At 42.7% G+C, this 26,367-nt stretch overlaps 1 protein-coding gene and 3 non-coding genes across 4 annotated transcripts; all 4 read right to left on the bottom strand.

Annotated features, from left to right (window-relative positions):
* Positions 1-1,395: 1,395 nt before the first annotated feature.
* On the bottom strand, positions 1,396-10,166 carry LOC149302278 (nucleolin-like). The gene is made up of 16 exons (XM_089482642.1): positions 10,149-10,166; positions 9,029-9,136; positions 8,270-8,450; positions 7,557-7,658; positions 7,108-7,203; positions 6,306-6,443; positions 6,137-6,226; positions 5,094-5,217; positions 4,867-5,009; positions 4,232-4,358; positions 3,883-4,031; positions 3,470-3,593; positions 3,122-3,258; positions 2,519-2,651; positions 1,962-2,242; positions 1,396-1,463 (listed from the first exon to the last, which is right to left on the bottom strand). Exons 1-16 carry the CDS (start codon positions 10,164-10,166, stop codon positions 1,396-1,398), a joined length of 2,019 nt encoding a protein of 672 aa, XP_089338768.1.
* LOC149302281 (small nucleolar RNA SNORD20) lies at positions 2,985-3,054 on the bottom strand. The gene has a single exon (XR_016272087.1). It is a non-coding gene; the product is annotated as a small nucleolar RNA SNORD20 (small nucleolar RNA).
* LOC149302280 (small nucleolar RNA SNORD82) lies at positions 6,651-6,717 on the bottom strand. Its single transcript, XR_016272093.1, has one exon. It is a non-coding gene; the product is annotated as a small nucleolar RNA SNORD82 (small nucleolar RNA).
* Positions 7,449-7,516, bottom strand: LOC149302279 (small nucleolar RNA SNORD82). Its single transcript, XR_016272094.1, has one exon. It is a non-coding gene; the product is annotated as a small nucleolar RNA SNORD82 (small nucleolar RNA).
* Positions 10,167-26,367: the final 16,201 nt, after the last annotated feature.

Raw genomic sequence — 26,367 nt, 5'->3', positions numbered from 1 at the left:
GGGTCGTGGCAGCAGCACCATAAGATCTGAGGGGAAAATCCAAGCCTTCTGGCATGCCTGGTGGCTGTGGATGAGTGCTCAATAATGCTTCTGCCAATTCGATTTAAGGACGTAACTCACAATGAGGTCACACGTGGCCAGGAGCTCTCCTGCAAAACCATCCATTAGTGAATAGACCCAATGTACTACTTGAACTGGGTAACCTGCAAGGCATTACGGTCAGTTTACTCCTAGCATGCAATATAAGCCTCTGAAAAAGCAGTAGCAGCTATTACAACCAGAGAACCCTCAGTGTACAGTGGTCAAGACAATTCTATAACATGCAACAGACCAAAAGATGAGGCTTTAAGTCTTCAACTCTTCCCACTTCTTTAATGGCACCAGCGCCACATTTTATTATCAAAGGGTACATCTACTAAACCATTAAGTGAATTAGTACAGCTCTAGAAATGCATGCCAAAAAAGGTGAAAGCAGTTTTTATATCAATACCACTGAAGGCAATGGTAATCCCCACAGTTTAAGCGTATCTGACCCCTGTATCAATATAGCAGTCAAGTTCCATATGCATACCATGAGCTTCCATATACAGTTATTGAAAACGTGATAAAAGCTACACTTGACAAATACTGTTTTTAGCTAATGCATGCCATGTATGGGAACAAATGCTATGTTGAGAAAACATATCTAATTACTATAAAAAAAGTTAGGCAATATTTAAAGAAACGGTAACTAAATCAATTAAAAAAAGTTGCCCCTTTACATGTGAGCAGCCTGAAATGTGCAATTTTTTTTTATGCCACATTTCAGAATAGCATACACGGAAGTCACAATTGACTTCCCTGAAGACCGAGCATCTGTGTTAACCTCTTCATGACAGAGCCTGTACATGCACAGGCTCACAATTCATTGTTTAATGGGTTTATGGACAACCCATTGTCCTTAAGGGGTTAACACAAGAGTTCTGAGCAGGGCAGAAAGTTTGGAAACAGGTCTACTAATAAAATATGTAACCAGACAAGGTCCTTTAATTTGGAGACAATCTGCTGAAGCACAAACCATTAAACATTCTGCATTTACAGCAATACTACAGGATCAATATGGAAACAATTTGTACAGTGGGTAAAACAGAAATTTGACAATTCAATACAGGGTCTCTTCACACACTTTAAAAAAAAAAAGTCTGTATAGGTGTATTCAAGCAGTCACACATCTTCTATGAAATGACTGTATCCAGGTGGTAACAGGACAGGTACTTCTCCACATTGGAATGTCCAAACAGAAGGCTCTGACAATGCTAGACTGAATGGGGTGGGGTAACAGCACCCCTTTTGCCCTCAAGAGTCCTTTCTGTTAGGGGAGATGGCTTGAGGTTTTAAGGGGAGGGAGAAAGTTGTTCAGTCGTCAAATTTTATCTTCTTTCCTTGCTGTTGGTTTCCACCTCTGAATCCTCCACCTCCTCTACCTGTAAATAAAAAGTTTAATTACCTAGGGCTGTAGGCATTTCATTTACAAAATACACAAGCCCCAAGAACAATGTATGTTAGACCACCTTGTCAGAATCTGAACAGAAGCCAACTTCAGTTTTAGAATGTAATCTGAAACCATTGCAACACTTATATTGCATTGTGACAAAGCAATGTCAAATTCAAGGGTGGCATATATATATTGAAACAAGTTAAAAAAAAATAAAAATGGAGGGGTAATTTCTATACAGTTAAAGAGTGCTATTAAGCAATATACCTGCTGGCTTTAAAGTGTCATTAGTCGCTAACTGGCAGTCCCTAAGCTCAGCCAGAACTACAGTTATAACACCCCCCCCCCCCCCCAAGAATCCCATTTGCAATTTAGCACTACTTGATCCCTTCTTCCACATAGTAGCTGCAGGCACAGTTGGATATATTAACGTTCAAGTGGACATTTTAAAGCACTAACAATTACCTTATTCAGGAATATGTCCTACCTCCAAATCCTCCTCTACCTCTTCCGCCTCCACGGCCACCACCAAATCCTCCACGGCCACCTCCTCTTCCTCCAAAACCTCCTCTTCCACCAAAGCCTCCTCTGCCACCACCACCTCGTCCACCAAAGCCACCTCGTCCGCCAAAGCCACCACCACGCTGACCATCTCCTTTGGGCTTTGCAAAGTCCAGTGTTACTTTGCTTCCATCTATTTCACCATCCTCCATTGCATCTTTGGCAGCCTTTGCATCTTCAGCAGATGAAAAGTCAACAAAACCAAACCTACCAACAGGAAGGAAAGTAATCAGACAGTTACTCAACCAAATAAGAGTAATCCGACATTCTACTGAAACAAATACATACATACTGTGCCACGGAAGGCCATTTGCAGCTCAGAAATAAGGCAAACTGCAGGCCAACATTGCACTAATATTCTTCTCTTGCGAAACCATTTACTGTCATTAGATATGTCGACAGGATGGTGCTCAGAGAAGCAGACTCAATGGTTTCGTACCAAGTATGATACAGAAATACTGCCATCTTTAATTTGCCACTCACCCCTTGGAGGCACCAGTATCTCTATCAGTTACAATCCTTGCATTTACCGAGCCATCAAATGCTTCTTTTAAGGTTTCTTCTGTGGTGTCTTCTGAAAGGCCTTTCACAAAGAGTGTTTTTGACTGTGCTGGAGCTGAAAAAGAAAATGCATGCATTAGAACTTGATAGTTAAAACTATTACCATTCGTGCATGAAAAAAAATTACTGTGGTTTCTCAGAACTGCATCTTATGTTATCTTTTTGAAAACAGCTTTTAAAATGTTCATCTACTAAACAGCTGAACCAGAACTGCCAAGCTTCTTAGAGACACTGGCTTGAACAGATTAGAACTAGAAATGGGTCACAGCCCATAACAGTTGCCACACGCCATAGGAAACTGGCCAAAATACTTGGAGGTGAGAGCCAATGACATGGCAAATGAGTTAGTTTCGTTTTAGAGAACTACAGCTACTTCAAAGTATTAAAGCTGGATCAGTACTTGACTATCTAGAGAAAATTCTCATCATAATTTTCAGAGACATTTTTCATCATTTCCAGCACACAAAAAAAATCATGATTTGTTGATATTGGATACATTAGTGGAGGCTATTGCCTAAGACTTACCACCTCTGCCTCCACCTTGTGGGCCACCTCCAGTGCTGAACTCTAATCTTACACTCCTGCCTTCAATTTCTGTGTTATTTAAGGACTCCATCGCCTCTTTAGCTTCATCCACAGAAGAGAATTCTACAAAGGCAAACCTGTGGAAAGAAATCAGAAGTTAATGTAATGGTACATGAAAGTGGTATTGCACTACATTGTGTTGTGCAATAAAGATTGCTCCTTTGTTGGCCTGAGAGAAGGGTTGGCTGGAGGCAGAACAAGCCCAGATAATATGGAGTTCATGAAAAACAGTTCCCCCACATTAAAAAGCCATAACATGGCAGGAACAAAAAGAATGCGGATACTAACCCTTTAGGCCTTCCTTGGTTGTTTTGTGGCACCCTAATAGATACCGCTTTCTCAAACACCTCTTGCAAGCTTTCTTCTGTAGCGTTGTATGACAGATTGTTAACAACAAGTGTCTTTGAATCTCCTAAAATAATTGTTTTGACATTACTTTACAAAGAAACTTGTACAATATTTCAATGATAGTTTTATAACGATCGTGGTGTGTAGGAATCTATGTTATGGCGCCATACAAAAGATTGAGTATATATTGTGTTTGCTGGATCAGAACTTGACTATCTGAAAAAAAAAAACAACATCCAGCCTGGCCTAAAAATAAGCCTACTGCTGTAGATTCTCAATTGATCTTTAGCTACAAGTCTTGGGTAACTCAATTATGTTACTGAGAAAGTAAGAGATATTTATACAATTTATACCTGTTGGGGTAGCTCTCTTGCCCCCAGAGTTCTGGCTTTTGTCCCCTGTAAAATCCAAGAAGATGGCACGACCTTCAATCTCTGTACCCTGTTTCTCTTGAAGGGCTTGATCCGCCTCCGATTCGCTATTATATTCTACATATGCAATGCTGAAAAGGGGAAAATGGAAGAATTTTTTAGCAGTCGATACCACGTCCCATTGACCCCACATTATGTAGAAGCAGATAGTTTATGAGTGAAAGTAAACCCTACCCCAAATCCGCACCGTCACCTTTATGATATGCATACATCCATGGAAACGCTGTCAGAGTTGAGCATGCCATTTGTACAAATTCAAACGTTTACTTACCCTTTGCTGGAGCCATCTTTCCCTGTGGGAACTCTGATCTCTTTGGCGTTTTCAAAGTACTCTTGCAAGTCCTCAGAAGTTGAGCTGTAAGGAAGATTCTTAACGAACAGGGTCCGCGAGTCTCTCTCTGTATAAGCCATTTTTAGAACATCCGCAAAAAAAAAAAAAAAAAAAAAAAGTGTTTGAGCACATCATAATGCTTTAAAATGCAAAGATGCAATACTGAACCAAGGTAAGCTTGTAAGCTAAATGGATGCTGCATGCATACTCCACCCTTCTGTTCTCAAAATGGACAAAGAAAGGATCAAGTGCCCAGCAAAGTACTACATTTTCTAACTGGCTAACAAGGAATAGTAATGGTGATTGTGTTTTCTAAATAAACAGGGGCACTTTAAGTATGCTTTAGAAAGTGCCATTAGAGCCAAGATGCACAATGGGGCTGGCTCTTAAAACGCAAGGGTCAGCGAGACAACTACAACTTTCCTCCCAGCAAAACTGGAGTTGCATACATATAGAATGAACACAAGCTAATTGTATATATATGGATATACACAAAAAATACAGCTTGTACAGTAGTGTTCATGGTCACTAAGCCAAAGATGTAAGATTTGATACTGTGTCAGTTTAATACATACCTTTCTTGGCTTCTGCACTTTTATTCTTATCAAATGCCATAGCTTTATCCAGTTTCATTTCAAAGCCAAGAACTTTCTTCCCATTCAGCTTCAGAGCTTTCTCCACCTCCTCTTCAGATGCAAACTCCACGTATCCAAACTTCCTGGGTAGCACACACAAAAAAAAAAGTCAGTTTCCAGGTCAAAAAGAAATCCCAGAGACTTCTGCTGCCACAGAGGTTACTTACTTCGAAGCACCGATTCTGACATCCTGAACAGTTAAATTCTTCTTGGAAAAGAACTCCCTCAAAGCTTCTTTCAGTTCATCAAAGTCCTTAGAAGAGTTCAAGTTTGCAACAAACACAGACAGACCTAGATTTAAAGAAGGTTCAAGAATTATATATCAAGACTTAGAAAATCAGTCTGCTGCTCATCTCTAGTACCTTAGAGGAAAGCCGTAAACTGCTATGTACGGTATTATACACGTAGTGGCTACTTCAATTACATGCATATGCTGTTGAAAACCTTAGTGGACAACTATTAGTTGATAAAACTGCTGCAGCCTTATAATATGTCCGAGATAGGAGTCACATTCATTACACTGACATGTGGCATTAGAGCGACTGATTGATACGGTCATTATGACACAACTGCAGCCATGTTAACTCGCTGCAAGCAGACAATTTGAGTGTTCAAGTGCATTTGTGTAATATTTCTTTAACTCCATTACTCAAACAGAATAGGGCTGCAACTAGCGATTATTTTCATAGATTACTTGGTAGATTTTATTTTGATTAAGCTGCTGAGATATGCAAATTTCTCATTTACAATAATGTAACGAACAGAATAAAAAAAATTCACATTAACATGTCATTAACCCTTGTATCTATCACAATGGCATTTCTCTAACATGACCTACATTTTAAAGGCACAAGAACCCAAGCAATTTTTCAAACTAGGTTTTAATACCTAAAAAAGTTTTAGTAGTAAATACATGTTTTATTCATGCTTAATTAAAACTGATTGAGAAAAATGCACTCTTAAAAATCTTTTATTTGCCACCCTGCCCCCAGTTATGCACATCTGACCCCAGGCTTGCCACTGTGCTCCCCGATACCCCCCCATACTGCTTGGTGTCTAGTGGGGGCAGCCGGTGATTTTATTGATTAGTTGTTGCAGCCTTAACGCAGAATGCCTTTTGTGACAAATCAATGCTACACATCTTAATTATTTTCAAACAGATAGTAAAAAGCCTATTTTGCCAGCAGTAACTTAAAACAGATCAACTTGCCTTCTGCTGAAGATTCAGTCTTCTGCTTCTTCTCTGGAACAACTGCCTTTGGAGTCTCTTTCTTACGTTTACCAGACTCTTCGACGGTCTCTGAAGAGGGTTTAAAACATAGTTAGTACCAGCCAGCAGCAAAAAAAGAAATGAATGTATAATACTTTAAGAAACAAACCATCATCATCATCATCCTCATCGTCGTCGTCATCATCATCCTCCTCCTCCTCCTCCTCCTCGTCATCTTGCTGCTTTGCAGGAGTAGCTTTCTTTCCCTTTGCCACAGCTGGAGTCACTTCCATCTCTTCATCAGAGTCTTGATAGCAAAGTGATGTAAACATTAACACTGTATCACTACCTTCAAAACTGCGTGCAACTCTTGACACCAGCTTCCTGGTTTCCATTAAGCCACAAAGAGTTCAATGAGAGAACAAGGAAGGGATGTATGCACCAATTAGCATGCAGTAACATTGAAAACACCAGGACTAGACTGCTCCTTTAATCACACATCAGAAAGACTAAAGCACATCAGCAAGAGTAAGACATCATTTAATTCAGTATTAAGTCCCACAATGCTCATCATGTGTGCCTTTAAACTAGAGTAGGAGGATTAGAAGGATTTTATTTTCCCAGGCAGATGCAAAAAATGTATTGTCACTATTCCACCAATGTCTGAAAACTGATCCTCAAGTTGTAACAAATGTCACACCTCAATGTAATGCACAGGTGTTACATTGCGAGTTCTTGTGGGACATGCATGTTATTTTCAATATTTCACCCAGTTCTTTTCCAGCATTGTTAAGTGTGTACTGCGTTTGTGCCGACGGCTGGGTGCTCTTTCCATACGAATGCAGAGCCCTTCACACTTTTGAGTCCTGGCATATTTAGCATTTGGCCAGCAGAATACAGAACCCAGCAATTAGAGAAACTGATCCATAACTTCCATATTAAACATTTCTTTAAAAATCCACACATTTTACCTTCTTCATCCTCAGACTCTTCCTTTGCAGGCTTTTTTGCTACAGGCTTTGCAGCAGGCAGCTTTTTTGCAACTGGCTTTTCCTCCTCAGATTCATCTAGAGAATGATTTTTAATCAGTTTAGACTTATGCTTAAACTAAGGCTGTGGACACTAACCTGAGCATTACCAATTACATTAATGAACATATGGTTCATTTGAGACTATAGTACTGTTATACTAGTATGTAGAAGTCAAGCAGCTTTTGTAGCCACCATGCTCTATAACCAGGAAGCATAGGACTATAAAAAAATAGTAAAGTTTGATGTTTGCACTGGGATTTTTCATTAATTTGACTTAAAATGCACATCAGTTTTATTTAGACATCACTGAATTCAGTATTAAGTCCCAAAGATATTAATCATCTGTGCAACATAGTTAAAGGAAAATGTAATTTCTTCTGAACACATACCATCTTCGTCATCATCATCTTCTGACTCTTCCTTTTTAGCTACAGGCTTTTTGGGGACCGGTTTCTTAGCAACTGGCTTTTGTTCCTCTTCGGATTCTTCATCTACCGTGACAAATTTAGAGAAGCCCCATTAAAACATTAAAGCGACGCTTAGACTGGATGTACTGGTTCAGCCCAGCCACTACATGGGAAATAAGGCTGCCCAACAACAGCCTGGAATCTGCATAGCCATGGCTATAGAGCCAAGATTACTGATCAGTGCAGGGGAGAAGAGAGAGAAACTATCAAAAATGTGAAAAAAAAAAAAACTAAAAAAACCCAAAACTTAAGTAGAGTAATGTTACCATGACATCACGCACATACGATCCCCAAAGAAAGTACCCTAGCAATACAAGGAAAATTACCACTAAAACTGCTTCAGCCAGCAGAAACTAAAGATACTACAATATATGGTGATATTTAATGTATGCAGTGGCCCTCTAAAGCATAAAAATGTTACTGTAATTCAGCAATGCTGATTAACTTAAATTGGGTGATTCTCCTGCATAGGAAATAATCCTACGCCTACAGGGATTTTGCTTTTACATACTATCACTCCATTATGTTTAAGTTTCTATGGGCTACCTCTCCTGAAAACAAGAACTTTAATAAAATAAAACAGTCAAAATGTACATCATACTAAAATTCATAACGAAATGGTTAAGACAACTTACCAGAATCCTCCTCATCCTCGCTTTCCTGCTTTTTTGCCTGTTTGCCATTCTTTGCTCCTGCTGGCGTTGCTCCTTTCTTAGCTGGTGTTGCCTTAGCTGGGGTAGCTGCCTTCTTAGCTGGTGTTGCTTTTGCAGGTGTGGCTGCCTTCTTAGCAGGGGTTTTCTTAACGGGAACCTCTACCTGTAATTATACAATTACTTGTGTGACCCAGGACAACACATTATTAAACTCAAGTAGCAATTTACATTTTCATAAGATCCTTTAAAGATTTGTCAGATGTGCAAAGAATAGCATAGCATATTGGTTAAAAGCAAATTAATGCATGATGGCCGACCATCCCCTCCATGTATGCCGTTGAGTTGTTATACCAGACTGCAATTACCAAAAGGGAATCACCATATCACAACCTGGACATGTACTAACAGTGAACATGCACAGGGAATAGCAGGCACATGGCAGTAAAAGAAAGCAATGCTTCAGTTAACAGCTGCAAGCTTCCCACGACCAATCTTTTCCCTGAATAGTTGCTGAATTTGTTATTTGTGTATATGAACAATTGACATTGTTGTGACGTACTTGACATACATATGATGCCTAACAGACCTTAAGCACTCTATTGGCAAAAAGACAGCAATATAGTCTATATACTAGTTTGATTCTCATTCCCATTTATTTCTAACCTTTTGATATTTAAAAATATAACCTCTAGAACGTAATTTAACAATCACGCTGGAAACTAGAATTAGGGAAAATGTTACCTCCTCTTCACTGCTATCATCTTCCATATCTTCCTCTTCATCACTATCTTCCACGTCTTTTGGTGGTGGAGGAGCGGCTTTTTTAGGTTTATTCTGCACTTTAGCACCCTGCGGGGAAATTTTTTTTTTTTACCGTAATGAACACTACCATCAAGCTTTTACATAGTGATCTGTAAAGATACATTTTAACAATATTAGTAACTCATTCACACTATTAGCAGCCATTATTTTATAGCAATTGGCACTTTATTGGCTACTAACTTCAGCTCCCTTCCAGCAGCATTTGCTACAATCTTTCAAATTATGTCAAGCACCCAAGGAATGCACACCAGAAATACTCGGTGTATCTACACGTGTCCCGTAGGCCACATTCCAAGGCACATATGTACCACCAGCCACGTGGAGCTTCCAGCCGCCCTGTACCCACGTGGTTTCACGCCGCGTGCCGGTGCCCGGAAGTGACACCAACAGGGAACCCACTTCAGAGATTCAAGGCGCCACAAAATGGCGCTGAGCAGGGCATGCGCTTGAGAACACGATGTACGCAAAGAACCTTGCTACTACAAGTCAATCAGTACGCGGTATTTGACTGCTCCGAACATATCTACGCGTTTCGTGTTGTGAAGGCAGCATAATATCCCACAATGCCATACACGCGTTTAATTTCTGCACTGCAGCATGTACAGGCCGGATCAGGCCTTTTCTCATATTCAGAATTCTGGTTTAACCCCTTACTGGCCACGCGGGAGGAAGGAGAATCCGACCACGTGATAATGGCATCACACACTGAACGCCCCTTTCCCTGCAGACCGCACATGCGCCATGTAATTTATAATCGGTACCATTATACGGTACCGATTAAAATCCGGTATTAAGATGTATAAAAGGTGCTTCGTTAATATGCTTAATTTATTAGAGCGGCGTAGCTACAATCGTAGACAAAGCATATACAAGATCCACGGAAGTTTAACTATAACAGAAAACACTAAAATTCCAAATAATCAGTAAGAACGCGTAAGACATGGTCAACATATGTAAAACAGAAACAGGTAAGTGCTCATTTATAAAGCGGGTAGTAGTATTACCAGCCGCAACGTACTGGTAATAGGTAATAATTTACCTTAGCTAGTTTCACCATGTCGACGGTCGGTTATCTTCCCGGTGGACTGGGATTCACGTGTCAGGATATTGCTCTGGAGGACACAAGAGGCCTGCAACAAGGAACCGACTGAACGCAAAGCTCCGGCGAAGGCGCTAATAAAGACTTCACATCACGTGCCCTACACTCTCCAATCAGGGCACTGCAAACAGATCCGACACCGCCTCGAAACCTTCAAGCCAATCTTTGGTCGCAATAGTGGTTAACCAACCACAATTCAAGAGAGTGTTGTGGAACGCAAGCTCCAAGCCAACGATTAAGTCCGATTTGCGTAGACCTATGAGGTACTTAGATAGACGATAAATCAACCAATCATAAATCGCTGGGAACTTTCGTATCCATTTTGTGTGAATTTGCCATGCGGTTCTTGCCGTAAGGAAGATGGCGGCCTAGTACATAGGTCCCACGTGTTTCTACGCGCGTTCTTTCTTATATATATGTCTTATTCTGTTGTTTGTGTTTAAGCTAACGGCATTAGGTCACAGACAAAGACTACAGCGCATTCGTTAAATTATATATGTATTTTTGTATGCTTTATACTTTTAACCGGATTCCTTACTAGTTTGTGATGTTTTGGGGGCGGAGGAGCGGATTTTTGGTGTTTATTCAGCATTTTAGCACCCTGGGGGAAAAAAGGTATACTTTTACCTTAACGAACAGTACCATCAAGCCTTTACATACAGGGACATGCAAACATACATTATAACAATATTAGTATCTCATTCACACTTTTAGCAGCCATTTAACCGGATTCTTTACTAGTTTAACTTTAGGCGTAAACATCACTAAACAGTCAGTTGGTACTTTAAAGATAAGTTTCTTTTTAAAATGCATTTAAAACGTTCAATTCTACTAGCTGCCATTCAAAATAGTCACACGTGGTATGCTTGTTGCACGTGGTAGGGCTTTCGGTTTAAGGCAACCCCCTAGTACTAGTAAACGTGCAGTAGAGTCAGTTTTCGATTAGTGGGTATAGATCTATAGATCCAAATTCATGGCAAAAGTCCAGCCAGCTGAGGCTTGTAGAGCGTTAAAAACAGACAGAATAATATTAAAGAGGAAAAATCAAACTTGTGGACACGTAACAAGTAGAGTACCCTGCCCTAAGGCTGTCGGCTCCACGAGTATAGACTTTGGTGGGTCTTAAAGGGAGAGCTGTGTTTCAGCTCCTTCAATTAAAAAATATATTAAGAAGGGCCATCCCCAGTGGGCTTCTGCTGGAGGAACTGCTTGGCTGGCCCGGTATAATGTATATCCCCTGTCCCCTCACCAGCTCAGCCCTTCTTGCTGGAGAAACATGCCAGTGGTGGCCATTCATAACAAATACAGTAGTGAGGCAGTTAAAACCACAACTTTCCCCTTAGTGAATAGATTTTCTCAGTGACTAGATATATAGGTTTGGGAGGGATACCCCTGTTTGTTTTCTTTGGCTATCCCTTAATATTAAAACATAGTGGGGCAAAAGAAGTGAGAACTTCAAAGGATCTTTCTGTGTCTGGCTTCAAATGAAAAACATTTGCTTGCTAGTTCATGAAATAGCTTCGGTAATATTGTTCATTTCGTTGGTATTCCCCAAAGTTTAGTTATGGCATGTATGAAGAAATGCATCCCTCTAGATTGGTGCTGCTGATCTTTGTGATGGCAAGTTATATATCAAATTAAATACCAGAGAGCGCAGGGAGTAGAATAAAATATATCTCAGGAATCTGTAGTTGGTTATTTCTAGTATAAATTGAAAGTTTTCAGAACAAGCCCGCTACTGTAGGACACATCTCAGCTAAAATACAGGAGACAAGCATTCTTGGGGGCATATTTCCACATAAATTATCTGTCTGTGCTTAGTCTATAATACAATATAATATGCTTGAAGCAGCCAATCAGCGTCAGGAAAGCGCTCCCATTGAAATCAATGTCCATGTGTGTAGGGGTGTCTCTGGACCCCCTGCAGCTCTTACGTGAACCAGTGCTGGAGCAGGCTGAATATAGGGAGTATGTGCAAAGGCAAGCAGATTTGTCCATTTGTTCAGCCAAACACATCTCCTGCAAGCCAGGGAGCTGGGGTGGAAATAGTATATAATATGACGAATCCCTAAATGTGTTTGGAGAGGGACGAAAATGGTAATTTGAAGAGGAAACCAACTTAAGGAAAATACTTGTTTGTTATTAAAGACAAAATATAAATTTTTCAGGGAAAATATACATTCAATAAAACTGGTGCTTTTGCTGTAATATCTATTTGTAAGAACACTTCAACACACTGTAACATTCAAAAGTATACATAAATATAACCGTTTCTGTAACCGAAATAAGTTGCACTACTATAGAGGATTGTAAATTATCTGAGCATTTTAAAATGCATAAAAAAAAAACAAAAAAACTTCTGATATAGAATTTGCAGCCATTCTACAAGATATTGTTTTCTTCCTCAATTATCCAACATTTCTTGCCACTAATTGGCTGTTTAAGCTGTCCATCGGTGGCAGTACAATAGTTACAATAAAATCCTCTTAAAATGAGTGGGAAGACCTCTTGGGGTTTTAACAGATCACTGCATGCAGTGTCTAGCAGAGCCAGCGCTGGGTCTGACTGGAGCTGAGTGCATCACTGCAGGAGGATGCATTCAGCCAACTGAATCTACTACAGGGCATTTAGCAGGCGGTGTGGAAAGCCCCCCCCTATACAGTTGCAAAATGGACTAGACGAAAATCTAAAGGGCAATTCCCCTAATGTATTAAAGTTCATATGATGGCAGGAGCGTCAGTGTAATGCTTACGGTCCTGTGAAACAACGCAACTTTTTGTACTTCTTAATAGTATAAATTAACAGAAGTGCCCACTAATCTAATGGAGGGACTACTGAAACCAATGGTGAATAAACTGAATACAAGGACTCCATTATGTAGTCACAAAGTAACTCTATTTTAGGATTTTAAGTGTCACTTTATCACAGCTGAACTTTCCCAGGATTATGTTGGGAGTTCACAGCTGTTTCTTGCATTTGTGATTTTGCATGAAGTAAAATGTTGTATATAGGATGTTAACAAAAGAAACAAAACTTACCATATTAAACATACATTACGAAGGGGCATCATGTCCTTTCTAGGCAAAACCAAAACTGTTGGGGTTTCCCCTACATAATTCATCACGAACAGAGAGTCTGTGGCAACTCACCTACAATTAACTGTTTGATATGTAAACCGACTTATGGTCCCGGGTGAAATAGGCCATAGACATGTAATTGTAGTGGTGATTTATCAAAACATCATCTTTGCTCAAGTTGCCACTAAAACTATTGGTGATCACTCTATAAGATCACTGTGCAGACTCTTTGATAAGATGATGTTTAAAGAGTAGCACCTGGGATTAATATAACATACATTTATTTGCAAAATTTAAGTAGCTAATTAATGTTTCTTTGTTTTCTCTGTATATCCATGTTTCCTTTTAATTACACATCTTTATGTCATTAAACAGGGCGTAAGGGCCTGCAACCACAGACTGACACATTTGTCACACTTACTTAATGGTGAACCTCAATGGCCTGTTACAGGTTTTAGACTCATCTACTGCATCTAGTGCATTAAACATCTCATCACATACACATGGCAAATACCATTTCTGCTCCTCGGCATGAAGACATACATACATTACGAAGGGGCATCATGTCCTTTCTAGGCAAAACCAAAACTGTTGGGGTTTCCCCTACATAATTCATCACGAACAGAGAGTCTGTGGCAACTCACCTACAATTAACTGTTTGATATGTAAACCGACTTATGGTCCCGGGTGAAATAGGCCATAGACATGTAATTGTAGTGGTGATTTATCAAAACATCATCTTTGCTCAAGTTGCCACTAAAACTATTGGTGATCACTCTATAAGATCACTGTGCAGACTCTTTGATAAGATGATGTTTAAAGAGTAGCACCTGGGATTAATATAACATACATTTATTTGCAAAATTTAAGTAGCTAATTAATGTTTCTTTGTTTTCTCTGTATATCCATGTTTCCTTTTAATTACACATCTTTATGTCATTAAACAGGGCGTAAGGGCCTGCAACCACAGACTGACACATTTGTCACACTTACTTAATGGTGAACCTCAATGGCCTGTTACAGGTTTTAGACTCATCTACTGCATCTAGTGCATTAAACATCTCATCACATACACATGGCAAATACCATTTCTGCTCCTCGGCATGAAGACACCTGCTTGCACCACAGCTTAAAAAAATCGAATATAAAAACAAATAAGTGCATAGATAGAAAATATGTGCTAAACTGGTCTGTGGTGCAATACAAGCTGCGAAAGGAAATCCTTCATCTTCATCAGCATGTGAGTGGGCTGAAAGACCACAGTGGAGGTGTTGTTTAAGCTGCCCCAGTTTGCAGTACTTTGTGTTTAATGAGCCAGGCCAGGTCCCACACTGTCTTTCCGAGCTACTGTAAAAGCGAATGTAAAATGGAGCAATGTAACGGAGTGCAGTCAGATGTGTGCAGCATGATTAGGGGCCACTAACCCTACGTGCCATATTTTTTGTAAACCACCCATCATACGTATGACCCGCCCTCCTGCATTGACGGCGCCTACATTGAAGGCATGGGTCATAGGCTGCACATTCCAAAGGCCAGCCCTTGCACCCAAATCGCACACCATCTTTCTTGCCATCTCTCCCCATCACTGAGGTCCTGTGGTAGGAGCGCGAGGTCTGCTGCTCTGTGGCTGTGTGTGCAGCTCCCCTGTTCAGCCAAGGTGGATCCAGCGTCTGACCTTGGGAAGGCCACTCACACTAACACACACCCAGACACACACATCCAGAAACTCAAAAAAACACACAGACACTAACACAGCCAGTCACTCGGGACTAATATACACCCAAAGACACCCATGCTAACATACTGACATAACCCCCATCCATTTAATAACATCCCCAGACAAAGACACATGTTCACACACATACACTAACATACTCAGACAGGCACACATACATATTCAGACAGATACTAGCATTTCCAGACAGAAGTGTGTTCACACACTAACATACCCAGACACACAGTAACATACCCAGAGACACATACACACAGCTCACTTACCCCAGTCACTCTCTGATGCTGCTCGCCGTCCTAGGCATGTTGTGTGTGTGTGTGTGATTTGCCAATGCTAGTTGAGCAGGATCACAACTGAGCAGTCAGACAGAGATCTGAACAGGCCCTATGCTCTTTTTACTGATGGATGGTTGAAGGGAGATCCATGTGTGTGTAGTGATATCCCACTGAATCAGCTCCTTGGTAAGCAATATAGCCATGTAAAATTAGACCAAAATTGAAGTACTTTGACATATTGGCGGGCTAAGCAATAGATGGCCATATAGTGTGATGGAATCTCCAATATGTATGACTTCTGTGTTTTTTTAATGGTATTTACGGGATATTGTTTCTGATCATGCTGTACTATTATGCGAGACAAATGGCTGCTTAAGAACAAAAGCTAAAAAGACAAAATGTAGATATCTTACTTGGGACTGTGTTACCCATCGAGGAGTTAAGTCACAATACCAATTATTGTATGATATATAGTCATGTATGTTGGTTTGCACACATACACACAGTAGACACAGGCCGGTGAAGAGACTGTCTTTTTAGGAAAGAAGAGTGGGCTAGTGTTCCCCTGTGAAGACATCAGACGCAGCCCTCCTGCGGGTGTTTTGGCAAGGGAGGGAAGGGGTTGCGTCTTCCTGTGAAAGGGGTGCCAGTGGAGAAGAGCTTGACAGAAGGATCTTACCCCTACTTTTACTGTAAACACTGCACCTTGGGCTTCAAATACAAGTAAAAAATATATCAAATATATATTTTAACACTTCTGCATCTACAGTACACTAGTTCCATTCCTATAATTTCCCACATTTCTCAATTTCAATTTTCTCAATTTTCAGTACTTAACATGCTGCACTCTATTTGGTCCATGTCCTGCCAGTGGTTCAGTTCCTGCAAGGACAGGTGTTCTCTGTTGCCCTCCCTTTCCTTCTACTGCCCACTGCTGCCTGTTTCCAACCTGTTCAGCTCCCCTCTTATCCTCTCAGCCCTTCCTGCCAGCTCTGCTCTTACCCACTTCCTCCACCATACTTCTACTCTGAAACCCTATTTTCTATTTAAATTTACCCATCCCCCTCTAATCCTCCCATCCTATTATTTGTCCCATTGCTCTGACCAGCCCCTCCCAGTGCCCATCTTCTTTGGCCCAATCCTTCTGCTCTGACCCACCCCTGCTGCCCACTTTGCTCTAGCCAGCTTTTCTAGCTCTACCCAGCTCCCCCCCCGGTCCCCTACATCACCCCTCTTTTCTGGCCCTATATGTTCTGCTTTTTTAAAACATAGTCTTTTTAGAAGGCATTGTATTTTATAGCACCACCTCTCTTGGCAGTGAATTTAATACTTTTACAGAACCTTACTCTAAATAATTATTTTCCTTGTTGTGTATGATTTCTGATAATGAACAGGTCACTGGATAGCATCTACAGACATCAGACAAGCCAGAAGGCTTGTTTTTCCCCTCAGAAATGGTGCTGCCAGAGATTCTGGGTAGGCGCATGCAAATAAGGTCAACAATGATCACCTTTTGCCTCTATATCCACTTTATACATGGAACCCTTGAAAGTAATTGCTGGCTGTACAAGACAGCCTGTAAAAGAGATGGTAATGGAATGGAATTGCGAAGCCAAGGGACTCAAGGGGGTGTCTATGCTGAATTTTCCAATCAGAGGAGAGAAGTGGTGAAACCATGAGAAGTGGTCAATAAAGATATTAGCAGGGTCCAGGAGATGGTATACGAGAACAATGCATAAAGAGAGGAGATTAAATAGCCAGACAGTATGGACCACAAATAAGGAGTGTTAACACCAGGCCAAGGCCATAAATTCAATGAGCAGATAACATCACTGGAGCTGGACTTCAGGTGTTATAAAATTAAGTGGGACATCTGTTCTGAGATGGGTTACCCAGTGGTCAGCCACATATTATGAAAGTGTGTGTGTGTGTATATATAGTATATATAATATATATATTAAAAAGGGTTCAACATAAGTATATATTTTTAATGCCCAGGTTTTATTATTTTGGTAGATATCAAACCTGCCCAGGAAGAAGCGTTCCTGTTATAAGATACAAGAATGGCTACTTTGCAAGCAGTCACACCCATCATAGTTGGTGTTCAGATATTCACAAAAGAATGAGGAACATGGTTAGAATAAAAGAAGGAGGTGTGGTGTAAACTGCATGCTTTGGGAAACACTGTGTATTTTCAGGTAAAACTTAGGACCAATGTCCCTGGCAGGGCTGATTGAGTGGGCCATAAATTGTCAGGCCAAACCCCTGATCCTTTCCAGGTAACACCCAGGGGGTTCTGTCTTCTTGAAAATAACTTTGGTGTCTATGTAATATGGGTATTGGATAATGAAAGCGAGAGACTGTCTTTTTAACAACTTCATGGAGAACTTTACTATTTGAATCTCCAATGAGGACTCGTGACTCTTGGAGTGTGAGGTGGAGGTAACCATAGGAGAGAGCAGCAGGAGAGGCAGCGTTACTAGAGGTGAAGTGAACGTGTAAGGCTATTTGTTACACATAGAATGTGCATTCCAGAGAGCAAAGGTAAAAGCAGGGGGAGAGGAATAGCAGGGAATATGGATGAGGTTATTGAGGTTTCAGGAGTACTGAGTGGCAAAAGGAAGGGAGGAATAAGGGGGGCCCGGGATTTGGGGAACCCCCAGCTGCTTAAAGTAAAAAAAGAAAGTGAAAAATGGTGGGAATAGGACTTGTGGGAAAATTGTTGTGAGAGGGAGGTGGTGAAGGTGAAAAGTCCCCAGGATGAGAGAAAGAAAAAAGTACCGTATTTGCTTGATTATAAGACAAGGGCAAATGCTCTGAAAAATACCCCTCGTCTTATAATCGATGTCGTCTTCTAATCAGACCTCAAAATGTCCGCTGGGGCCAGGCTGCTTACCGGTGCTTTGGTCGCGAGCAGCAGGAAAACAGGAAGCTAGAAGAGTGTCACATAACTCTGCCTCCCCCCTCCTTTCTCTGGGGGCGGGGCCAGAGAAGTTGCTCGCACAGCCGGGCCACCCCTGCAGAAGTCTTCGAGTGAGAGATCTGCAGTTCAGGTAAGGGGGTGGGGGAGGGTTTTTGTGATGAATGTGTGAAGTATGTGTGATTAATGGAATGAATGAGTATTTAAATGTTTGTGAATGAGTGTGTGTTAGTATGGATGTGTAAGGGGGGTAGTGGTGGTAGCATGGCATAGGGAGCCTGTACTCACACTCCTATCATCCCCAGGTTCCAGCATGTACTGGCCGCCTTGGCTTGATAGGAGTGTGATTGCTGTTAGTTATATATATATACCTCCAGAAATGCCTTTTAACCCCCTATATGCCACTCTGGCATATAGGGGATTAAAAGGCATATCATGGGGCAGAGTGGCATATAGGAGGGTATAAGACATTTCTGGAGGCAGAGTGGCATATAGAGGGTTAAAAGGCACATCATGGGGCAGAGTGGCAAATAGGGGGTATAAGGCATTTCTGGGGGCAGAGTGGCAACCCTGGGGGCAGATGTGCGTAACTGGGGGGGCAGGTTGGCAAATAAAAGGAAATAAAAAAATATTTCTCAATCATAGCTTTTATTAAATATGAAAATATTGTTTACATGAATTAATATTTACTAGTAAAACTTTTTTCCTATAGGGTCGTTTTATATTCAGGCTTTTTGTTTTTTTCCTAAATTAATATTTAGATTTTGGGGGGTCGTCTTATAATCGAGCAAATACGGTAATAAGTGAGCAATACAAATAAAGTGTAGTGGTGCTGGTGGCTGAAAAGAAATAAATGTTCTATTGACAATAGATAAAGGTATTAGCATATATGATGGAAAGTGGCCTGTGCCTCTGTTTAGAGAGAGACACAAGCAATTTTGTTACTGCATCATTCCCACCATATCTGTTAGAATTGCCAAGTCAGATGGGAATGGTTTATTTTGAGCTTTATTGTTTTACTTTTCGCGTGTACCCCTTAGAGATACTGTACCAGCATCGCTGGTGCTGTACTGTGTTTTGGAGCCGAGCGGCACAGGTAGTGTAAATACCTAGAGATTTCACACCGATAATCATCGGATTAAATTGTTGGCTAGAAACCTGCCCATTTTCTTTCCTGCTTGTATTATATATATATATTAACTCCAACTCGCCCAACTAACTCTCCTCTGTAATGCCAAAAAAGTAGCAGATGAGTAGAAACAATAGTAGGGAGTCACATTTTATGCATTGAATGTATTAATATATCATAACATCAATATCAATAAAACCCCAGAATGTATTGGGAGGCAGAGCACAATGCAAAGGAATTGTCAGTACAAACTACTTGTAAGTACTGTTAGGACAGGGCAATTCACCCACACTACATACCACCACAGTAAAGTTAGTATTTCAGTGACAGGAGACTTAAAATGACGTCGCCAAATGAAGTGCATAAAATATAGTTTGACACATTAAGAACATTCTTGGGTTTGTAAAGGTGAGCTGTCAAGAAAAAAAATGGGAATATAGTCCTCCTCGATACTGTCCATACAAGTGTAGTCCCTGAGCACACGGTGGATGAGGCAAACCCTACAATATCTTTTTATACAGCAAATTAGGCTCCAAGGATCATTAATGGAATGCTCGGTGTATGTCCCTGGAATAAGTCTGTAAAGTACAGAGAGGTAAGACAGGCCCTTTGAATAGAGTCCTTGATCTTGAGCTCCAGGACTTTCAATAAAGCATGTGTGAATGGTTATCCCTGAATAGACATCCAAGCAATGCTGTTATGCCCGTTTTCCAGCCTGCTTGATGTCACATTAGACCATATAGTCTGTGCTGTGGCCATTCAATGCTCTACACAATATCCTTGGCTCTGATGAGCTTTTGGATCACACTGGAACTCCACAGCTCCAGTTTAACTCTGTCCCACCCAAATGTACAAACATCCAAGTAGAACCACAAAGCATTGTCCACATCATCCCTGAGAGTCCTGCACACAGTGTTGCAAACAAAAAAATATCTCAAATATACACACAGTAATGAATAGGCACTGGAATGGTTAATTATCTTCCAATAGTAACTAAATTTACTCCGAAAGAAACAGGTGCTACTACCCACAAGACACAAAAATATAAAAATGTTTTGTGCCTCAAATATGCACATGAATGTATAAAATATAAGGGATAATACTTTGTTTTAATCTTCAATTGTAAGTGTTCTCAGCAGAAAATTACATAAAAAAATAAAAATACATAGTGTTCTCCGTCAATTATTATTATTTTTTTTAAATCGTTTTTATTGACATCTGTTGACCAAAACAAAGCATGTCGTACAACACATGAAGAGACGCAGGAGACAATGTCCAGCAGGGTTACATCAGCAAATCATGGCGAAGCAAACAAATGTCTCAGTAAAACAGAGGAGCCGGGTACAACCGGCAGGCATAAGTCACTTCAATCCCGACATGAGAGACGTATCAGACAGAGCAAATCACAGATGCGGTTTTCACGTTTTTATACATAGAAATCAAAACAAAAGAAATAAAAGAAATGCGAACCGGGAGCAGTAAATAAAAAGAGATGAGAAGAGAGAGGAAAGGGAGGAGAATTATAAGAGAACAGAAAAGAAAGGAAGCAGAGAGGAAAAAGGGGGGACACGAGAGAAGGGGGGAGCAAGGAGGAGTCGCGCCGAACTCCCAGGGTGACCTGATGGGAGCTAAAGATGTAGCAGAGGCAACACCTGGTCCTTGTCAGCAAACGCCGTGAGCCATGGGTCCCAAATCGCCTCAAACCTGCGCATAGTGTCGTGAAGTTTCGCCGTGATCTTTTCCATAGTGATCATGTGCCATATATTGGAGTCGATTTCTCCCACCGTGGGAGGGCGCCCCTTCCACCTGCGGGCTACTGCTTGTTTGAGAGCCGCACAAATTCTATGTATCAGACTGTGGTTATGTGGAGAAAGATCTGGAACGTCCACATCCATCACCAGCAGCGCTACTTCAGGAGATTCCGGAATAGGGGAGTGTAAGGCCTGAGACAGCCGCTGAAAACAGTGGTGCCAGAGCGGCGCTATAAATTGACACGACCACCACGCATGAATATAAGAGCCCGTCACCCCACATCCACGAAAGCACCGACGATCACCCCCAGGGCCCATGTGAGATAGCTTCGCGGGCGTGAGGTACCACCGTGCTACCACTTTGTAGAGACGTTCTTTGACCATAGTGTTGATGGTAATTTTATGCATAGACTCAGCAGCATCGTCCCAAGCCTCGTCCGAGAACTCTCTGTGCAGATCCTGATGCCAACTCTGCCTATACGTAGGGGAAGAGCCAAATTTAACGGCCAAGAAATGGTCGTAATGGGAGGAAATGGAGTGGTGTAGACGCTTACGCACTAAAAATCTCCGTTCAAACAGTGTCTGGTCACCCACGTACCCCCGCTCAAGTAAGGACAGCATAAAGTGTCGGAGTTGTAAGTAGCGGAACAATTCCCGGGGCGGGATGTGTTTGGTGTCACGTAGGGTCTGGTACGAAATCACCCTGCCTTGGCGTATCAACTGGCCGGCTCTACCAAGTCCCGCTGCTATCCACCAGGCGAATTTAGCTGGTGTAAGTCCCTCTGGAAAGGCTGGATTATGTATTATGGGGGTCAAGGAAGACGAGCGTTCTGTAAGACGTAGTTTGTGCTTATATGTGGACCATATGCGGTAAGATGCTTTCATGGTCACGAGGGCGTTTGAGTTCTGGAAGTCCAAAGTGTCAGTCCAGAGAATCAGCTGCAGTTGATGGTGTGAAAGGCAACCGCGTTCAATATCCACCCACGGCAAGACTCCCTCAGGAAAGGACCAGGCTTCCAACTGGGAAACCCTTGCAGCTAAATAGTAGAGGTAAAGATGCGGTACAGCCAGGCCCCCCTTGCACTTGGGCATGTACAACGACCTCCTCTGGACACGCGCTCGCTTGGAATTCCAGATAAAGGTGAGTATATGTGATTGGAAAGTGTCAATATCCGATTTCTTAATTGGCACAGGAAGAGCACGGAACAGATAGAGCAGTCGAGACAAAGTGTTCATCTTTATGGCGTAAATGCGGCCCAGCCAGGAGATGGGATATTGGGACCACTGCGCTAGTTCTTTACGGAGCGTAGACAGAAGAGGAGGATAATTAGATTGATACAAAGTAGACGGGTCATTCGTAATGTTGATACCCAAATACCGGATATGAGACTGTCGCCACACAAACTTAAAAGCAGCCCCAATCCTCCGGACTAGGTCGTCTGACAAAGTAACATTCAACGCTTCACATTTGGCATCATTGATTTTGTAGCCGGAGATCTGGGAGAATTCACTGAGTTGAGAATAAAGGTTAGGAAGAGAGATCAAAGGATTCGTTAAGGTGAGAAGAATGTCATCCGCGAATAAACTTAATTTATATTGGCGGCCGTGAGCAATTATGCCGGTGATATCGGGATTGTTTCGTATAGCGACAGCCAATGGCTCCAGGCAGAGTGCGAACAACAATGGCGAGAGCGGGCACCCCTGCCGGGTACCGTTGCGGATCGCAAAGGGCAACGACTCATGACCCATTAAAGCCACAGATGCTCGCGGATCCCCATAAAGAGCACGAACTCCATTCAAGAACCGGCCGTCAAATCCAAATTTGGCTAAAACTTCCCACATGTACCTCCAATCAATGCGGTCAAACGCCTTTTCGGCGTCCAGAGCTAATAACATGGCAGGTTGACCGGTCGATTTAGCTAAGTCAATCAGATTGACCGTGCGCCGAATGTTATCGGGGGCTTCCCTCTGTGGGATGAAACCAACTTGATCAGGGTGGATGATGGTCGAAATGACAGCACTGAGGCGTGAGGCGAGAAGCTTAGCATACAATTTGATGTCAGCGTTGATGAGGGATATCGGTCTGTAACTGCCACAGTTAGAAGGATCTTTCCCACCTTTATGAATGACTATAATCCTGGCAGCCAGCAATTCGGGCGTAAGGGAGCCCCCATCTAGTAGTGCATTAAAGAGCGGCAACAAACGCGGAATCAAGATCTGTTGGAATTTTTTGTAATACGTGCCTGGTAGACCATCCGGACCCGGCGCTTTGGATGCTTTAAGGGAAGATAAGGCAGCCTTAAGGTCGGCCTCCGTAAAGGGCAAACTCAGGGAAGCGACGTGGGACGCTGACAGTTTCGGGAGCGACAACGAGTCTAGGAAGCGCAAGATATGTTCGGAGCCTGCGTGGTTTCTAGGAGCCTTGTTGCCGTCATAAAGGGATTTATAATAAGAGGCGAATTGTTCCGCTATATCCGCTGGGTTCACCCATGTCTTATGATTAGCATCAATGATCTTGGCTATGTTTTGCGTTTTACGTTGTGCTCTCAACCGTCTCGCCAACATTGTATCTGGCTTGTTGGCTTTAGCAAAAAATTTCTGTTTCGTTAGATTCAATGAATGCAAGACCTCCTGGCTGAGCAACAAATTCAATTCACCTCTGGTGCGTATAATAGACTGTAGGGTCGAGGCATCCAACGTGTGCTTATGATGCGCTTCCAGGTCGGTAAGTGTAGTTGTGAGAGCGTTGATTGCAGCCTGATGGAGTCGTTTACGTCTGGCTGCAATTCGAAGGAAGGAGCCGCGAATGTAAGCCTTATGAGCCAACCAAATCGTTTGCGGGCTCACGTCAGGGGTGTCGTTCAGAGAAAAGTACTCTGTGAGGTCTCTGTTAACTTCAGCAACAAGCGATGGGTCCGTCATCAAAAATTCATCCAGCCTCCAGTGTCTTGCAGTAGGAGTCCGGGGAGACAAAACGATGGAGCATTCCACCGCACCGTGATCTGACCAGGAGATAGGGTGGATTCGCGCCGAGAAAGCAGAGGGAATCATATGTTGACTCAAAAATATATAGTCTATACGCGAATAGGAGCAGTGAGGATGGGAGTAAAACGAGTAGTCCAACTCTTTGGGATAACGCAATCTCCAAGCATCAGTCAGAGCTGTCGTCTTCACAAAGTCCCGGAGATATTTCGTATTCTGCGGAGTGTGCCGTAACGGGGTGCCCCCTTTCCTATCCAGGTACGGGTCCCAGATCGCATTAAAAATCGCCTCCCACTATAATCTGCTGTGAGCGGTAAGGTAAGAGGAGGTCAGTGAGAAGGGAGTAAAATGATACAGCGTGAGTGGAGGGCGCGTAGACATTGAGAAGTACTATCGGAATGTTGCGGAGAGTCCCAGTAAGAAGTAGATATCTGCCCCATTTATCTGATTTCGAGGTGTGAAGCTGAAATCCCAGGGAAGACCTTAGGAAGATGCTAACCCCGTTTTTCTTTTGTCGCGGATGAGCTGCGTGGAAGTGTACATTATAATTGCGATGCCAGTAGGTAGGTATATGAGTCTTGCGCAGATGCGTCTCTTGCAACATAACCACGTCACAATGAAGCTTTTGGTAGTACCGCATGGCCATCCGTCGCTTTTGAGGCGTATTAAGACCCCTAACATTGTGTGTAATTATTTTGAGATCGCCAGCCATGAGATCCGGTGGAGAAAGAAGCCATTTAATGCGAAGGGAGGCGTAGGCGACAAGGGTGGGTCGAAGGGACCAGAATAGCATGACCCCCGTATAGAGACGGGAAAAAAAAGAGAAGAAAAGAAGAAAGGACAGACGAGAGGAACGACGAGTGAATAAAAGAAAAAAACAAATGCAAAAAAAAACATTCTCAAACTTCGTAACCAGTGAGGTGGGCTACTGCACTGACACTGTGGAGGCCCCATCTCGACAGGAGGTCGAAAGGCCTGTTGGACAGGCAGTAGATAGACCCTAACGGTCAGGTGAAATGGGGATGTAACCTTCAGCAACCAAAACGGCCTCCACAGCCTCAATGGAAAATAATGTTAAACTACCCACATAGGGAGCAGATCAGAGGGATCGAGTTAACGAAAACATGTAAACATGTAAACATGTAGGGGAACCAACCATAGGCACCTTGGTGACACAGTGCGGAGCCAAACAATGGTAACACAACGCTAAATGTGGCGTGGTAGGTAAACCGCGCCAGAATGCCATAATCAAACAATAAAAAAAAAGAACCTAAAAGAAAAACCAGGACTTAGCTGGTCCATACGTAATAAGTGTGAACGGGTGACCGGGTGCTCGAAGCAGAAGAAGTCCCCAAAAAAGGTCCAATGCGGCGGGTGGGATGGACATCTAGGCCCCAGAAGGAACCACCGCTCCACACGAACGGGGACAGCAGCCATGGCAAACGTAGCGGCCCATCTGATGCGGCGCGGAAAGCAGAGGTAGAGCAGCAAACGAAGGCACACGGAGTGTCGAAGGCGCGCACCGGTGACAGTCGGTCGGAGCACCGTCAGCGATGGGAGGTAGGTGCAGTGGATCCAGGCGACGCATCTGCGGAGCGCGGTGCGGTGTCATCAGTCATCCGGCGCCGGGGAATGTCGGTCCATGCGTCCGCGGGGTGCAAGCCGGGCTCCATCCTATTCCGTTTGCGGCCCAGGGACAACGGTGGAACATCCAATTCCATCAGTAAGTCTTCAGCCTCGGTGAGAGATTTGATGGTATAGCTCCTATCCCCGACAGAGGCCTGGAGTGCGAATGGAAATCTCCAACGGTACCTGACATTATGGGCCCGGAGGTGATCTGTCAAGGGTTTAAGGGCTTTACGTCGCTGGAGAGTCCTAGGAGCCAGGTCCGAATAGACTTGGACCTCCTTGTTGTCTAGCGATAGAGTGAGTGTCCGGGCAGCCTTCATGACGCTCTGTTTGAGAGAATAGTCGGTTAGCTTGACTATAATGTCCCTCGGTCTCTCATCAGTCTTTGGCCTCAATTTCAGGGCCCTATGCACGCGATCAATCAGGACCCGATCCGGCGGAGTATCAGGCAACAATTGAGGGAGGAGACCGTGCAACACCTGCGTCAAATCAAGGTATGTCTCCAGTACCCCGCGAAGGCGGAAATTCGCCCTCCTCGACCTGTTTTCCAGGTCCTCTTGAGCATCCTGCAAGGATTGTACCTCCGTGTGGAGGGAGACGATGTCCTCAGCCATCTTGCCATGAGCACGTTGCAGGGAGGCCTGAGCTCGTTCTAAAGTGTCCG

The sequence above is a fragment of the Sceloporus occidentalis genome, unplaced genomic scaffold (genome assembly GCF_023333645.1).
Source record: "Sceloporus occidentalis isolate IW3139 unplaced genomic scaffold, rSceOcc1.0.p SCAF_19, whole genome shotgun sequence".
NCBI lineage: Eukaryota > Metazoa > Chordata > Lepidosauria > Squamata > Phrynosomatidae > Sceloporus > Sceloporus occidentalis.
The sequence above is the reverse complement of the archived record's forward strand: the minus strand, read 5'-3'. Positions and strand labels throughout refer to the sequence as shown.

Coding starts and splice junctions, on each gene's coding strand:
- LOC149302278 (XM_089482642.1), bottom strand. Junction 8,451..9,028: donor ATGATAGCAGTGAAGAGGAG/GTAACATTTTCC, acceptor GTATAATTACAG/GTAGAGGTTCCCGTTAAGAA. Junction 5,218..6,136: donor GACTGAATCTTCAGCAGAAG/GCAAGTTGATCT, acceptor CTTTAAATCTAG/GTCTGTCTGTGTTTGTTGCA.